General features: G+C 25.9%; 2 protein-coding genes across 2 annotated transcripts; one reads left to right on the top strand and one right to left on the bottom strand.

Annotated features, from left to right (window-relative positions):
• The first annotated feature begins 11,292 nt into the window (after window positions 1-11,292).
• On the top strand, window positions 11,293-12,147 carry LOC124912986. Its single transcript, XM_047453612.1, has one exon. It carries the CDS (start codon window positions 11,293-11,295, stop codon window positions 12,145-12,147), a length of 855 nt encoding a protein of 284 aa, XP_047309568.1.
• Window positions 12,148-15,874: 3,727 nt separating this feature from the next.
• On the bottom strand, window positions 15,875-17,112 carry LOC124911940 (60S ribosomal protein L32-1-like). The gene is made up of 3 exons (XM_047452482.1): window positions 17,014-17,112; window positions 16,258-16,534; window positions 15,875-16,181 (listed from the first exon to the last, which is right to left on the bottom strand). Exons 2-3 carry the CDS (start codon window positions 16,527-16,529, stop codon window positions 16,052-16,054), a joined length of 402 nt encoding a protein of 133 aa, XP_047308438.1. The 5' UTR covers window positions 16,530-16,534; window positions 17,014-17,112; the 3' UTR covers window positions 15,875-16,051.
• Between the last annotated feature and the right edge of the window lie 1,685 nt (window positions 17,113-18,797).

Below are 18,797 nucleotides of genomic sequence, written 5' to 3'. Positions count from 1 at the left end.
ACTATTCTACTTAGGTCTTGTTTGTGAATTTTTAAAAAATTAATAATTAGTCCTATTTTTTAGAAAATAATTTTTTTTGTAAAATGATTTAATTTTATTAATATTATAATAAAATGTTTTTTTAAATAAAAAATATTTTCATATATCAATGAATAAATTATATGATTAAAATTATTTTTAAATTCTTAGTTATAAACAAGACCTAATTAGTTGATATATATATAGTTTTGAAATTATTTTTATAAATTTTATAATATATATAATAAACATCAAAATATTTTATTTATTAATTAAAAAAAACTATTTATTATATTAAAATAAAAAGATAATAATAATTTATTTTAATGAATAGAGTTGGACACATTGATTGTGTTTCGCATTCTTGTGGATACAGAGTCACAACATGATAATGACACGAGAAGAAAATAGAAAGATACGAAAAACCTCATACGACCGTGTTAACAAATTTCAAATAACTCGTTCTTTTTATTAAACATTTTTTTTTAATTATAAATTTCCTTAAAAAAAACTTATAATTATTAAAGCTTTTGTTTACTGCTTCAACAATGCATATTGCTACAAATATATTTTTGAAAAAAATGTAACTATTATTTTTCATTAATCAATTTTACTGTAAAAAAAGAAATGATAAACTCAACTAATGTGTGTGAAAGCAAGGCTAAAAATCTTACGTGACAATGTAGGAGAGAGATTTATTTTTTAAAATATATAATATTAAAAAATGTTTCAGTTCCCTCTCTTTATTCTCTTCATTTTTCATTTCCGGCAATCTCTTTTTTTCTGACGATTTCGCTCTCCGGCTTTCGTGACTTCTTCTATTCTCTTCATCGTCGTCTAATTGAAAATGGTAAGTGTTTTCTCTTTTCTTCGTTTTATCTTTCATTCGTTTCGAAAATGGTAATTATTTCAAACTACTTCTCTTCTTTTCAAGTTGGTCCAGGTTCATCGTCCGACAAGATTTCAAGGTAAATAAATACACCATGTTATCCATCTTTTTAGAAACGGATTTGTTTAGCGATTAGGTTTAGCTTTATTTTGGGTTTAGATGCAAAAACGATTTCGAATAAGGTTGTAAAAGAGTGATTTTGATATTTTAGCGATTAGGGTTTAGCTTCATTTTGGGTTTAGCTACAGAAATGATTTCGAATAAGGTTGTAAAATAGTGATTTTGATATTTTAGCGATTAGGGTTTAGCGTAAAAACATTTTTTATATCAAAAAATAATGAGTATGAAGCTAAACCCAATCGAAATCGTTTTTGAGTAGCGATTAGGGTTTAGCGATTTTGAAATGGTAGTTTCGAGACAAGAAATAGTGGTTTGGGGACAAAAATGATGGTTCCGGGACTAGAAATAGTGGTTTTAGGACTCTTTTTTACAACCCTAATCGAAATCGTTTATACAGTTAAACCCAAAATGCAGCTAAACTCTAATCGCTAAACAGAATATTGATATAAAAAATGTTTCTACGCTAAACCATAATCGCTAAAATATCAAAATCACTATTTTACAACCCTATTCGAAATCGTTTCTACAGCTAAACCCAAAATGAAGCTAAACTCTAATCGCTATAATATCAAAATCACTCTATTACAACCTTATTCGAAATCGTTTTTGCAGCTAAATCCAAAATGAAGCTAAACCTAATCGCTAAACAGATCCGTTTCTAAAAAGATGGATAACATGGTGTATTTATTTACCTTAGAAATCTTGTCGGGCGATGAACTTGTACCAGTTTGAAAAGAAGAGAAGTAGTATGCAACACTTATCATTTTCGAAACGAAGAGAAGATAAAACGAAGGAAAGAAAAACACTTACCATTTTCGATCAGACGACGATGAAGAGAAGAGAAGAAGTCGCGGAAGCCGGAGAGCAAAATTGCCAAAGAAGAAAGAGAGAGATCGCCAGAAATGAAAAATGAAAAGAAAGAAAGAGAATAAAGAGAGGGAATTGAAACGTTTTTTAATATTATATATTTAAAAAAAAATCTTTTTCCTACCCACGTGGCAGGTCACGTAGAATTCGTGACTTTGCTTTCACTGATCATTCGTTGAGTTTATCATTTCTCAAAACAAAATTATTTACCAAAATAAAGTTGCAGTTATATCTCAAAATACATTACAAAATTTTAATCTCACATAATAAACAAAACTCTATATAAAGTATTAGAACCAATATCTCCCCACTAAGATCTCATGTTAGTAGAGAGAATCATATCATCCATCATTCATGTAATCTCTTTAAGCTGTCTACCTAGTTTTTTTGGGACATGTTTAAACATCTAATTGTATATTTTATTTACAAACTCCAACCGTAATAATATTTGAGTTCATATGTCACGGTTGTCACGGTTGAAGAAAGTATTTTTCATTAAATTGTATGACTAATTATTTTTTTGTTGTAAACTTTAATAAGTTTGAATCTTCTTTCAAAATTAAAAATTTGATTATGTAACTACAATTTTTTAAGAAAAAAAAAATCATTTCAATGATTAAAAACATTGAAAAAAACACAGTTTATAACTAGACATACTTGCTCTAGTTTCTTCTACCTAACAAACAAACTTTAATCATCCACCTTTTTTCTTTGAGCTTCACTATCACAAAAAAAAATAGAGAAAGTTATTCAAATCTCTACCTTTTTCTTTTTGAAAGTTCTCCTTATTTCATACTTTTGAAAACATGTCAAGTAAGAGTTGACCATAATCATTAAATCAAGATCTTAGGAAACATTCATTCTATATAAGGCTTGATATACAATTAAAATAATTACTAGAAATTAATAAAAAAAAAAAAACTATGAAAAACAATTCCGTTTACTATGATATTAATACAAGTTGTTTAAGTATAACGACAAAAACAATAAAAAAAACACGAATATCCAAAGTGTCAACAAACACACCCCAAAACACAATTAAATTAACCATTTGAAAAAAACAATTAAAACATAAATATCAATGCTCATCGACGAACAAACATAAAAAAAAAAGTGCTAACGAACTCGAAGATTCTAAAAAAATCAATAGGTTCACAAAACGTCTCGACTGTTTTTTGTTTTTTTTTAAATTTCTAATAATAGTAATAGTAATAGTAGTAGTAGCGGCCGCGTTGTGTAATGAACGCATCGGTGGACCGAAATATAAACGCTATAATTTTTATTTGGGCTAAAATTTGGGTTTGGTAGTTGAGATTTTACAATAGTTTGTGTGAATGTTTGTTTGTTAAATATACAGCCCATCCTTCCAGCCCACTCCCTATCAACAAAAGGTCTCAAGCTCAACGCTAGTCCATTAGGTCAACAACAATTTCACCTCCAGCAGTTGAAAGAGCATGAAATCCATTAGGACAAGATGAAAATTAAGATTATGAATTCAAAATTTGAGAAATATACTCACAAATTATATAGCAATGTTATTTACGACGAATAAATGAGGTTAAGACCATTCATACCATTCATGAACTTAACGCATCTTCAAGAAAATTGATATTCAAATTGATCTTAATCCATTTGAAATCCTTGATCTTGGGCATGATCGAGCACACTTTTGATCCTTTTGAGCAATTATGTTTTACTTATATGATTAAAATCTTGCCCCTGATGACATGACTTGTATTAGTTTGATTTTCTTCACAGTTAATGTAATTGTTGGTAAAAGATTTGCATTTTCAAATATATTTGAATATTTTGTAATTGCTATTTAAAACCTGTAACCCAACTACAAACTATTAAAAAATATATATAATAAAAATCTGTTGGAGCTGAGCTTGAAGGCCTAAAAGATGGGCCAAGACTATATATCTCTAAGACCAACAATGTTTACAGTATTTTTTTTATTTATGTAGTCAAATTAATTTCCTTTCATGAAAAAAAAAATACATTTTTTTATTATTCATTGAAACCCTTGATTGATTCTATAAATTATCCAAACATCTGACAGGTTGATATTAGATGTGTATTTAACATCTTTACTATTATCCTTCAAAATTAATTAAAGAAATCAAATAGAAATACTCGAACCGACTACAAACTATTAACTCAATAGTAGAACATAAGAATTGATATCTACGTAGTCATGAGTTCGAATAACATATACAGATCCAACAACAACAACAAAAAAAAAGGTCAATTAAACAGTCGCTTAGGACACACTACTCCAAAAGTTACCCTACTATCTTTAGTCTTATTTATTATACAAAAAAAAAAATCTCTCCCAAGAGACCAACCATTTAATTCAAGTATTAATCCAACATTAAACTAAATCTTGTTAATTCTGGTTGACACAATAGTATATATTTATAATTTTATTAAAAAAATTGTAAATATATTTTAAAAAATTGGTATAGGACACTAAAATTGTGTTGCCACTTCTATACACATCCGAACCAGCTAACATAAACAAAAAAATTCACAAAGTGAAGCAAATCAAAATTAACTAGTAATAAAATGGGACTATATGTTAAGATCCGGAATTAAATAATTAAATTGTTAGATAATTAGATTAACTAATATTGAGAATTGTTTGTTTTATAATGTTTCCTACTTCTTTGTCACATGTTATTCATAGAGAGGTCACATGTGATTAACATAATTATTGAAACAGGGTAATAGTTAAACATATAAGATGCTAAAGTACTTTATATATAGGATTGACAATCAGATATATCTTAAGTTAGAACTTATGTATTATTCTTTTGGGTAATATTTTATTATTCAATTGGAGTTTCATAATAATCATATGTTACTCAAAATACAATTATTTTGAGGGATAATTATAATTGAAAGTTTATAACAAACCATTTCACTGATGAATGCATATCTATATATATATATATATAATTATGCTTAATTCATAAATGGCTCTAAATCTCGGATCGATGGCTGATTTGAATCTTGGTGTCAGTATAAATGAGTATTACAGATAATACTAGATATATTTGAAAAAAAAATATAACTGTTGATTCTTGAATTAATGAATATATATATATATATATGATTAAAGAGAAAATAAACTAAAATTAATTAGAGAGGTTAATGATTAGAATATATATATATATATATATATATATATATATATATATATATATATATATATATATATATATATATATATATATATTTAATCATTAATTTTATATAAATATATTAAGAGATAAAATTACATTCATATAATAATAATAAATATATATTAAACATTATATATATATATATATATATATATATATATATATATATATATATATATATATATATATATAATAAACCTAATAGTATAAGAATTAATAAATTTTAAAAATTAAGTTAAAATAATAAATATTTATTATATATATATATATATATGAATTTTTTAAATTATTAATCATATAAATTATATCTTTTCTCTAATTCATTTTATTTTATTTTTTCTTTATCACACATATATATATTATATAATTTTTTTCTCTAAATATATATATATATATATATATATATAATGAATATATTTCAACATTAAATTTATATAAATCTATTTTTTTGTGAGATAAGAGATAAAAAAAAATTAATAAATAGGTAATATATATATATATATATATTCAAATAATAAATTCAAAAAAAATATTAAATATAATATATATATATATATATATATATATATATATAATCAACCTAATAGTACAAAAATTAATATATTTTAAAAATTAATTTAATTATATTAAAATAATAAATATTTATTATATATATAAGGGATTTTTAAATTATTAGTCATGTAAATTATATGTGTATACACAAAATTATAATTATAAATCAACAATATTAAGTGATTTAGTGATTATGAAACATAATCAAGACTAAGTTATTTTAAATTCTACTATATAAAAATATTTGAGGAGGTGAGTTGGTTGATTGAAATGAAAGTAAGGTCATGAGATTAAAGGTGATTTGGGGAAATGTTTAGTAATATTGTTGGAGATGGTTAATTTGACCGAAGTAAAGTGGAATTAAGGTCACGAGATTAGAAATATCGATGGGATGAATAAGTGTGGAATGAAATGGTTTGATTAGTTGAAGTGAGGAGACTGAATGTTTGACCAAAGTAAATTTAAGGTCTCCACAAAAGAGAGGTCACTTGATTGGGGTGATTGGTGGTGGGCCAAAATGAGTTTGACTCTCGATGAGGGATCGATTAGGGGATTGGTAATATAGATTATTGGTGGAGATGGTTTGATTTGATTGAAAAAAATGGAAGATCACGAGATTAGAAATATCAATGAGATGAATAAGTATGGAATGAGATTGTTTGAATAGTTGAAGTGAGGATAAGACATCGGTATATTGTATATTACAAAATATATGAGGAGATTGGATGTTTGATTGAAGTGAATGTTAAGGTCTCAATAAAAATAGAGGTTAATTGAGATTGGAGATAAATGTTGAATGAGATTGTTGTTTAGTCGAAATGAAAATAAGGTTACGAGATGAGAGTTCAATTGAAGATTGATGAACTAAAAGAATTTGATAATGTTGGAGATGGTTGTAAACTATATTTGTTTTTTTTTCTTTGTCTGTGTGTATCGATCGCACAAGAATTCACCTAGTTATTCTGAAGATTATAACTATTTATTTATATTTATATATTAAATGTTAATAACTATAATTGTTTTTTTTTTTATCAAACTAAAATTTATTTAAGAGAAGTTAAATGGCAATGTTATAAATAGTTTAAATATTTTTTATCGACTTAGGTTACTTTGTACCAGAGTAATTTGTTCTAGAAGTAATGAATACCGATTTTACACCTTTTATTATTGTGGATTATTTGATTAGAACGAACAATATTGTTTTAGAATAATTCTAAATAAATCAGGGTCATTCATAACTTTTTGGTTACGATATTAACGTCACGAGTTGAAAGTGTTATTATCAACTTTTTCGTATTTTGACTGTCTTTAAGAGTTTAAAATAGTATTGAATGATTGAGCAAACATTACTTATTACTTATTATCGATGATTGTGATTAGTCCTGAGTAATTTATTCTATTGTGCACTAAATTACTCAAACAAAATACAATGTTTTTTAGAATCATTCTAGATCAATTAGGATTATTCATAATTTTTTCTTAGGAAAACAACATCATGAGCTGAGGTTAGAAGAGTTGCACCGACATTATTAACTTGTTGTATATTGGACCATCTAGAAGAGTTTAGAACAATATTATGTTTATAAAGAGTGTTGGATGATTCAACAAATATTATTTATTATTGATAGTTGTGATTAATATTCAGATAAATAATTATACAATATTGCTCATTGACACATAAGTTTCACCTAATTTGTTAAAGAACAAAAAAAATTCCCTTGTTGATTTACTTATGTGTTAAACTTCTGTCTTGTATTATTACTATTTAAATTATCATAGAAAATAAATTGAATGCAAAAAATAGTTTGATTCTCTTAGACGAATTATAGAGGCATGGTTGTGCTTTTGCAAGAGTTTTGACATTGTATTTGTTATGTTTTAGATTATTAACAAATTATATCTAACTTACAATTATTTAATTTGAAAACAAAGTTATTTTAAAAATATTTATAACTATACATCATAAGTCATCGTAGTCCAATTGTTGTGTCATTCTCCTTATCTTTGTTACACCTCACATGCTTACTACAATCCAATTGAAACAAAAAAGGCAATCCAATTATAATTCACATGTTATTATTTATATTGTTTTTTCTTTTCATTCAAAGCTAACTCCCTTTCAATCTCATTTTTTAAATGTTTGTATATATTTTTTAAATAGAAATATAATAATTTTTAAATGTTTATATTGGGGTTTGTCTTTAAACATAAATAGAGCTGTAAATGAGCCGAGTCGAGCTCAAACGCTCGAGTTCGACTCAATTAAGTATGTATTAGCTCGTCTCAAACTCGAGCTCGAACAAGTTTATAAATTTGAGTTCGAGCTCGACTCGACTATTTCCCTGCAAGCTCAACTCGGCTCGAAAAACTTGAACAAAAATTAAATTTTCAAACTGAAAATATCAAACTTTCATACCTATTGAACGAAAAAAATAGTTGAATAACTTGAGTTTCTAATTCTGGAATGAAATAATATGAAAAAATGAAGTGGAGGAAGAGGAAAGACTGTAAATAAGTTAGAGAAATTATAAAAATAAAAAATGTTTGTGAATAAGTGAGAAAAATTATTAAAAAAATGCGATAAAAATATAAGATAGGATTGTTAGAATATATTATTATTATAATTTATAAATATTCAATAGATATATTTTAATAATATATTCTAATGGCCATATTATAGATTTAGAGTTTCAAATTTTGAATTTTTAAGATAATATGTTATAATAATGTCGGTATGACATATATTTTGAATAGAGAGTGAATAAAAAATATTTGTTTTAGATTTTAAATTTTAATATTAAAATAAATAAAATATATATTATTTATTTTTATGCTCAAAAAAACTCAACAAGTTATCGAACAAATATTATATGAGCTCGAGTTCGATTCGAATATTAAACAAATCGGTTCGGGAGCGACTGAAGAGTAGTTGGACTCATTCACCACCTTAAGCATAAACTACTCACATTTAATTTATATCATTTTGTACGAATTATTTAAAAATAATTAAAGGTTTATGTGTTTTCAATTTTTTTTTGTTTTTCTTATGTATAAATAAACTAGGTGTAATACTGCTTTTTTTTTTATGAGTGACATTTTGAAGAAATTTTAATTACAGAAAAAGGAATTTTAATTACAGAAAAAGGAATTTTAAATAATACAACAAAAATAAGTAAGCATAAATGATTATCATTAATCAATTTAATTTAAATGAAAGAATTCAAAAATCAATTGTTCTTTTCACAAATATGTATATTAAAATACAAGATGAACACGTAATGTAAACTTAATCATTATCACATGACATGTTATTCATTTAATCTCGACTGTAAAGAGATTATATATATTTCAAAATATATAGTCTCAAAATATTTAACATTTCAGATTTTTATTTAAAAAAAAAAGGTTATTTTCAAATAAACCTGCTACAATATTGCAAGCTCCAAATCACAAATAAATGTTTTGTGTTACATAAAAACAAATAAGTTTAGAATATAATTTAAAAGAATGATTTGAAAATATTATATTAAGGTTTAGTTTGGTTTTAATTATTTAAATAATTCAAATTATTAAATAATTCAAATTATTAAATAATTTAAACTATTCATTCAGTTTATTAATTAAAATATTTTTAATTTTAAATAATTATTCTTCGTTATATTATTATATATTAATATTATTTAAATTTTTTTACTAAAACAAATTATTACTTCCCAAAATTATTATTTTTCTTCTCTCTTAATATTTTTAATAACTAAGAGAAAAAGGCCTAAATTTTATTTCAAATATAACAAATATTACAGCTATTATACATGGATATATATTAACAAATTTAGGACTTCGAGATACATTTTCTTAAATTATCTTGAATTATATATTTTTTTATATGACTCCCCAGTTAATATATACGAGTTATTTATATATATATTCACATAAATATTTAAATCAATGAAATTGTTTCATCTAATTATTTACTAATAATTAATAATTATTTAGATATATATCATATTTAGATCATCAAATATATATATATAATAATAAAAAATAAAAAAGATTGAATATAATATAGTTAAGTGAAAACAAACAAGACTGAAGAGACTTGACCCTTATGGTAGTGAGGGGTCAGGCCAGCTCTCGTCACCCCCACGCACCAGTCACGTGCCAGTCTTGTCTATTCACTTCTCCAACCGCCCTCTTCTCTCTCCCAAACTCACAAGCTCTTCTTAATTCTCGTGTTTTTTTTGTATTTATTTTTTTAAAAAAAATATTTTTTTTAAAAAATAATTAAGAAAATTTGGGAGAGAAAATGAAATATCACGACGTCACTGGTTAAAAAAAAATAAAAATGAGATAAAAATGAGGAAAAGAAAGAAAAGAGAGAAAATTTTCAACGAACTAGATTGTGTCATGTCATTTTCTCCTAAATTTTTTTTTTTAAAAAAAGTTTAGACTAATCAAATAAATTAGCTTTCAACTAAAAATGATTTCAAACAAAATTGTTGGACTTGTCAATGTAATTAATGGTAGGCCAAATATGCCTCTCATTCAAGTAAATTCAAATATAATTCCAATATCATATATCAAATTATCTTATTAATCATCTCTTCAAAAAAAAAAATTGAAATGTTTACCTTATTAATTAAAACAAATAATACTGTCAATTATATACCATACAGAGTAGTGGACATACTTATCTATAATATATAGTTTTACTCTCAAATTTAAAACTATTTTTTAATATACTAAATTAATTTAAGTTAGAAGAGTTGTGTTTATGAGATATATTTTTTTTAATTGTAAACTCATTTAGTTATTTATAATTTAATTACAACATGTAATTCTTGCTATATTTTGTTTTTATAATAAATTTAAATATGAATAATCAAAATTATTTTTGTTACACTAAGTCACCATCTAAATCATTTATATAAATTTTTTAAATAACTTATTATTTAAAGAGTAATAATATATATAGCACCCTTATATAACACCTTAATGCACAACAGGATAATTTTTTTTTCTCTTTCTTGTATTTTTTTTAAGATATATTTTTTCTTTTTTTCCAAATAAGGTAGATGTTGTATGAAGATAATGTATGAGGGTGTTGTATATATCATTACTCTTATTTAAATTTATATCAATTGTTTTCATAATTATGATCTCATTTAAATTTTAAAGTTTTTAAATGAAAATTGATAATCTTTTATCTTTTAGATAAAAAAAAATTACATTTGAACTAATTCTAGCATAGTACTATTTAAATTATCATTCACCCTATTTTAATTTATGACTATTAAATTGTAGAACATTTATGATCACCCACATTCTATACTAAACAAAATGTTTTTGAATAATCCCATGTCAAACAAGTCCCAAAAATGAGTCTCTTTATTTGATGAGTAAAATAAGAAAGAAAGAAAAAGAATATTCGGGTAATATTATTTATTTATTTATATAAATAAATAAATTTTTGAGAATTATCCTTGTTATGAATAATTGTGCAAATGGATAATGCTCTTTGTCTTCATCATCATATTCTTCATTTAAATATCTCTTCCTTCTTCTCTCTCACTTCAAATCTCTCTCAATCTCTCTCTCAAGTTACTAGAACTTTCTTCTTTTTCTCAATCAATCATATATATAATCAAACTTATTTTAATGGCCACCACTTCCATCAAGATCAAACGACCCACCACCGACCTTCTCAACGACAAAGCCAGAGCTCGTATAGTCGAAAATTTCAGCAGCGGCAGCGATCACAGCGCCGCCGCCGACGTCGATTCCCCCTGTCTATCTCATCTCCTTCACGACTTCCTCGAAAACCAAGACACCGGAAAACGAGTAGCCGAGTCAGACTCAGACGACGGTGGTGACGAGTCAGACGAAAAGGATGTTGCAGAGGATATAATCAAACGTATGATCATCAAAATCATCGACCCATTTAGAAACTTACTTCTCCTCCACGTTTTAAAAGCAATCTCACTTCACTACACTGAAAACATAGATAAATCTATTTTCCGTCGTAACGTCATGGCGTTTCTGAGAAGTTTAGGTCATAATGCAGCGATCTGCAAAGCGAAATGGGAGAATCATGGCGGTTTAACAGGTGGGAATTATGAATATATAGATGTAATTCGATCTGGGTCAAACGGGGTTCGGTATTTTGTGGATCTTGATTTTGCTGGGGAGTTTAAGATCGCGCGTCCTACTGAACAATATTCGCGTTTGTTGCGATTAGTGCCGGTGATCTATGTAGGGAAAGGTGAGGAATTGAAAGTGATTGTTAAAGCTACGAGTTATGCGATGAAACGATCGTTGAAAACGAGAGGTTTGAGTTTTCCTCCATGGAGGAAGAATCGGTATATGCAGACTAAATGGTTTGGTGAATATCGCCGGACTGTGAATGTTATTCCGGCGAATACGCCGGTGCCGGTTGCTGCGAAATGTAGACGGCTAGGGTTTGATGAAGTTGATGACGATGGTCATTTAATGATTCCGGAAGTAATAAATTAATTAATTAATAATGTTTAGATGATTTTGGTAGTTGGTTAATTAATTTATGTTTTATGAACATCTTTTCTTTAATAATAAAAATTTTAATATTTAAGTTGAAATATGGTTTATGAATGGATAATTTTCCTGATTGGACTGCAATTATAATAATATTTATGTAATATTAATACTTAGTCTCGTCATTCATGTTGATCCCATACATTTTTTGTTTTTTAATTTCAATATTAAGAAATTAATATAAGTTACTACAAAACAAATCATGAGTCACAAAAATATGTATGGACAATGACATTTTTTTTTTTGAGTTTTAAAAGAAATAAATTAGTCCTGAATTAAGGCTATGAACATATTGATCCTAAAACATAAGGTCTTTTTTGAATTTGGGTTTTCTAAAAAAATGGTTATTTAGAAAGTAGGAGATTAAATTTTTTGGTAAAAAAATTTAAATGATAACATACAAATAATAATTTATAAAATATTTAATTAATAAATTAAATAATATAATTGATAAAATAGGAATGAGATGATATCTATTGGATTATGTTATTTAAATAATCAAACCGACCCAATGATAAGGATAAGAACAAAATCACTAAAGAAACCAAAAATAAAAAATTAGTTGCATTTTTCTATTTTTCTTTTGTAACATGCATTAGTAGGCCTATACCGTCTTATAACCAAATTGACAAAATATAAACACAAACAAAAATTTGAAACTTTCTTAACTAAAAGATGAAAAAAAAATGTGAGTATATGCACAATTTGTACAAAATAAGACTAATGGGTAAATTGAGCAATAAAGAAGATAATATATTATAATTCATCTTATATCTGAATTGTATTGTTTAGATGATTTTTATTCAATTTGACCGATAATTGATGATAAATAATACATATAAGTCTTCCGTTCTAAACACAATTAAATATATATAGGTGATTGACATAATTATTAATAAATTTATCTTTTTGTAAGGATTATGTTATAACACAAATACGATAATTTCACAGCCAATACCCACAAATGTGATTATTTCACCGCCGATCCCCATTGTATCATCCCTAATGAGTAATATTGAGGAGAACTTAATTTTGCAAATACAAGCTTATCAATAGATTATTGAAACTAGCTTAATTTAGAGATAATTATTTTTTCTAACACCACCTTTTCCATTAACACAAACTATTTTAAGGAGAGGAAAATATTATTCAATTAACCTAGATATGGACAAAAACTTCTTTTTGAATCCATGAATTAGAAAATTTTAGAAAACTAATTATATTGACAATCCTAAACCCTAAAACCTAAAATTTATCTAGAATGATTTATTTATTCATAAGGTGACAGACTAAATTTATGGGGAGAATCGTTTTTTTTTTTTAAAGAAATGTCAATGTGGGTTATAGACACGTGGCGTGTAAGAGACATATTGGACAGGTGGTGGTGGCGGTCGGTAAAATAGATTAGGGGCTGAATTTTGAAAAAGGAAAAGTGGGGGATGTCTAAAGATAATATATTTAATTTAATTATTATATGGATCAGATAAGGTCATTTACTTTTTATTCAAGATCATTATTAATGTTTCTGTCTCATGGTACTATCTATTAATAATTTAATAATTATAAATTATGTTTTTCTATTATATTATTACAAATTTATAATATTTTGTTCTGAATTTAAGAAACTAACCTACCATACTTCTACTTTAATTTAGTTGTTTTTAAGTATAAATATCAAATTTATTATTATTACTTTTATTTTAAATGTAGTTAGTGTTCTCATAATTTTTAATTTTATTTTGCAAACATATTCATACCTAAGATACAACTTAAATATTGTTCTTGCTTGAATTAGTTTTAGTTAAAATTGAACATACAAATTAATCTATTAAGCAAAGACAATATGTGTAATTTTCTAAATAATTGTTATAACTAATATATAGATTTTAATATTGTAATAACTAACTTTTTCACATTTCTGATTTTAAGTCTTAGGATTATTTTAGAGAAATATTAGAAGGAAAATAATAATAATTTAAGGGATATTTCTAGAATTTCTTAATAGAAATCTGCATTTATAATATTAAGAAGAGTTCAAATTTAAGTAAAAATATATTATTGTGAAAGCTGTGCTAATATTTAAAAAAAAAAACATAACTTTTTGTAGCTATTGTATTAAAAAGCATATATTTATAAATAATCAAATAACTCATTAACCTAATTTATCAATATGTTACGACTTGTTTCGTAAGATGTGTTTTGGGTTCAAGAATCAAGTTCTTGATCTCTAAGACCGGTGGACATTCTACAATCAAAGGGCAGCGGAAAGTTTTGATAGATAATTTGGAGGGAGGGGATAGAAGAGCAAGGGTGCGAAGAGAAATACTGTTGGTTTATACCAAACAGTCCATAATAATAATAATAGACGAATATGGGCGAAGTCACATCTTCATCATTCTATTCATGGGTCCTTGGGGAAGAAAGATCAGCCTTATATAGGTGATGTCTTGCCCCAAAATATTCGGTTACAACAATATCTAGAAAATAACAGAAATCGATTTGTAAAGTAGAAAATGAAAATAAAACAAAATAATAAAACAACAAAACAGAAATCTGGCCCATGTGCACACTAGGATTGAGACCGGGTGCCGAGGAAGGTTGCTGGAATTTATTCTAGGACCGAGGCCTTGATGCGTAGGCCTAACACAATATTATAAGTTTATAACAATAAAATTTGTTAACATTTTTACCTTTCAATTTTCTAATATAACATTAGTAAACAATTTCTACATTAATTTTAACTATAGTTTAGTAATAATATTATAAAACAATTTCAACAATATTATATTTTAAAAGATAAATATTTTAATAAAACAATTACAAAAATATAGATTAACACTATATTTCAATATAATCTTTAATAAAATCAAAATAATTTATAATGTCATTAAATTTTAATTTTAAATAATAAAAAATAGTCAAATATAAAAAAACTAACTTATATATAGGGTGTAAACGATTTGAGTAGAGCTACTCGAACTCGATTTACATTATATGGCTCGAGAAAACTCGGATTGTTGACAAATTCGATTTACTCGAGCTCGAAAAAACTCAATATTAAATTATTAAATAAAATTATATATTTTAACTAGAAGAACAATTACTCATGTAAAGAAGAAAAAAGAACTCAAGTAGAGGAAGAGATTCTTTCAATGAAAAATGTTAAAATATAAAGTTCAATCTCGATCACAAAAGTTCATCACAAAATCGAACTTGACCAAACTATTCGCGACCAGTTATTAAGATAAATAAAGCGAAACTTTATTTAAAGCACGCTCCCCTTCCGTAAATAGTTATAAGTATTTTGAAGTCGAATGTTTTCTCCACCTTTATACAGTTCAAAAGCTTAGCATTCTATATCTCTTGTCTTAGCAGGAGATAAGATGCACTTTCTGTGGAAAAAGTTCCAAGGATTGACTTAGCATTCTATAAGACAGGAGATAACCATTACCAAAGAGCCATTTTCTGTGGAAAAAGTTCCAAGGATTGACTAGGGGTTATTGGACGACTGCTATGTGCTTGGTGTCTTTTGTTCTTATTTCACCTAAGGCCATGATTGAGTCAAACTAGACTGATGAGTGATGACACTAATAAGAATCCAACTATAGAATGGATTTAACTCATAGAAGGATATAGTAGAAGCCACCCTCCTGACTCATTTGGAAAAAAATGTAATAAGATTTTGACAGCATCTCATTCAAAATTTTAAAAACAACAAGTTGTCTTCTGGATATCTTGAAAATTCTGAAACAATATTCCTTTTAATCCATTAAAATGAAAAACAATCAAACAAACAAAAAACACAGTTCCAAACATAATGAAATACTTCAAATACTGAATCAGACACTCATTCATCTTCTTGGCTGCGCAACCTAGCCAATTTGTTAGTCACAACAACATCAAGCTGAGCAGCTCGCTCAACAATCTCCTTTCTTTTCCTCGTCGAAACATTGTGAGCAATCTCAGCACAATAAGTCCTGAAACAAGAACAAATCAAGATTCAATCATCCATTCACTCTATCATAGTATTCAAATTATAAACATTTACTATACCTGTTATGCATCATCAAGATTTCCAATTCCTTCACATTGTGAACAATGAATTTCTTGAACCCATTTGGAAGGAAGTGACGAGTTTTCTTGTCTGATCCATAACCTATGTTGGGCATGAGAGTAACTCCCTTGAACTTTCTCCTTACACGAGAATCAATACCCTTTGGCCTTCTCCAGTTAGTCTTCACACAGATTCTACGATCATGTTGAGGCCTTTTGAACTGCTTCACACGCTTTTTCACTATCTTCTTGGTCAATAGAGGAACCGCCATTTTACCTAATCATAATATACACACAAGGAATGAAAAAGAATGAGCAAATTTCAGATTTACCAAATGACTGTTCATAGTGAAGAATCACTTTGATTGAAACAAGTATAACCCATTTGCTAATTGGTCCATAACAATAAATCACAATCATTGTTGCAATCAAACTAAACCAGAACAGAATCATCAACATGACAAGCAATGGATGTCTTAGCAAGAGAAGTCTGATCTAAATATCACGAATCAGCATGTATTTAGAAATCTGAACTACAATTGACAGCTAAACATAGGCCGATGTGTTGATAGAACAGTGAAAGAGAAGGAAATCCTACAAGGGTTCAACAATTTACCGTCGGGAGTAAATCAAGAGTTGAGAAGATGATCAATCTAATCAATAACTTTCTAATAGTAACTTGAAATTGAAAGCTTTTACAAGATGATAGACATTGAAGGATAGTAAGAACAGAAAAGAAGAAGCTTTCGTGTTTACCTGTTAAGTCGTCTCTGGTTTGAGCTGCCGACGGGCGAAGAAGAAGTGTGAATTTTGAAGCTAGGGTTTGTTTAAGCTATTTATATGAGATTGACCTATACATATGGGCTCCTCCAGTAAAGCCCATTGTATGTCTATAGAAAAAATAAAGATCCAGCCCAATTTGAAATTATAGCAAATTGACATGGGGCTCTTATATGAATAATTAAAAAAAGAAAAAAAAGAAAAGAAAAATGATATATATATATATATATATATATATATATATATATATATATATATATATATATATATATATATATATATTTCTTTTAAGAAATGCTTAGTCATTTTATAAGAAACTGATTATTAACTTAAAACGTTTTATTGGTGAAATGAACCATTGTTTTATTAATCACAATTAATCTATTTAGTCTATTGGTTATAAAATAAAGATAAGAAAATAAAATAATATTTTTTAAATAAAATTGTGCTATAGATAATTGATGACATTGACATTTCTTTTATATATTTTTTATTATTTAAATTATATATTATTTTTATTAAATATAAATAAATTCACTTTTATTTATTATTTTGACTAAGGATACTAATTTGAAACAGCTCCGTATTTACCGAATTATCTCGTTTGAGACGATTTTTCCTCAGTTTGACCAATAGTTGACCGTGGATGGGGGCAGAAATGATATTTGTGTCCCCTCCTCGCCCTTTCACCTCCATTATTCTCTTCTAACACTAAAAATATAATTAAATATATAAAATTAGAAATATATTTATTTATCATTATATTTTATAAAAGTTTTAAGTTTATTTCTTTATAATAATATAAAATTTTAATATATTACACTATATATTTTATTAAAAAAGTTGTTTATATAATTTGATTATATAAAAAGTTATTTATGTTTGGAAATATGGTATAAACAATATTATGCAAGAATTCCCCGAAATCGAATGAGGCGGGAATGATTGTAAAAAAACCCTCAAAGTAAAAACGGGACGGGATAGTAACCTGTCCGATCCGCCCACCCTCAAAGTAAAAACGGGACGGGATAGTAACCTGTCCGATCCGCCCATTGCCATCCTTAATTTAATATTTACTATTATCATTCTAATTTTACGTAAAATATGAAATCGGTTAAAAATGCACTTATCATTTGTTAATTTATGGTGGGTTTTATAATATATATATATATATATATATATATATATATATATATATATATATATATATATATATATATATATATATATATATATATATATAAAATTTGTTTTTTCTTTGTGTTCGATGTGAGAAGTTATTAGTCATTTTTTTATTATCACAAAATATGTAGAAAAAATAATTCTTCATACTATATTTTATAATTTATTCAACTTCTTCCTAGATAATACACCACATTGAGTTTTCTATATAATTTTTATTTAAGAATTATTTATTTAATTTAATTATATTTTTATATTAAAGTAAACAAAATTATTATCACTCTTTTTACTTTGATAATGATAATGATAATTTTGGTAAAAAAATATTAATTTTAAAAAATATTTGTCAACTAAAATATAAAATATAAAGTCAATAAAGAAATACCAGTGTCATCTACTAATTTACAAAGAATAAATTTGTAATTAACATTGTCCATTTAATTTTCTAAATTATTCCTAAGAGCGAATGGATCTTTAATAGAATTACTCATTATCAAATATTGCTGATAATATCAGCAAAAGAACGTTCTCATGTGCTTCCAGTTGTAAAGTAAAAAATTGAATTGATTCCGTAAAAG

Source organism: Impatiens glandulifera, chromosome 8, assembly GCF_907164915.1.
Source record: "Impatiens glandulifera chromosome 8, dImpGla2.1, whole genome shotgun sequence".
Classification (NCBI taxonomy): domain Eukaryota; kingdom Viridiplantae; phylum Streptophyta; class Magnoliopsida; order Ericales; family Balsaminaceae; genus Impatiens; species Impatiens glandulifera.
This window is presented reverse-complemented; position numbering and strand designations above follow the sequence as displayed.

Coding starts and splice junctions, on each gene's coding strand:
- LOC124912986 (XM_047453612.1), top strand. CDS start 11,293: ATGGCCACCACTTCCATCAAGATCAAACGACCCACCACCGACCTTCTC.
- LOC124911940 (XM_047452482.1), bottom strand. CDS start 16,529: ATGGCGGTTCCTCTATTGACCAAGAAGATAGTGAAAAAGCGTGTGAAG. Junction 16,182..16,257: donor ATCTTGATGATGCATAACAG/GTATAGTAAATG, acceptor TTCTTGTTTCAG/GACTTATTGTGCTGAGATTG.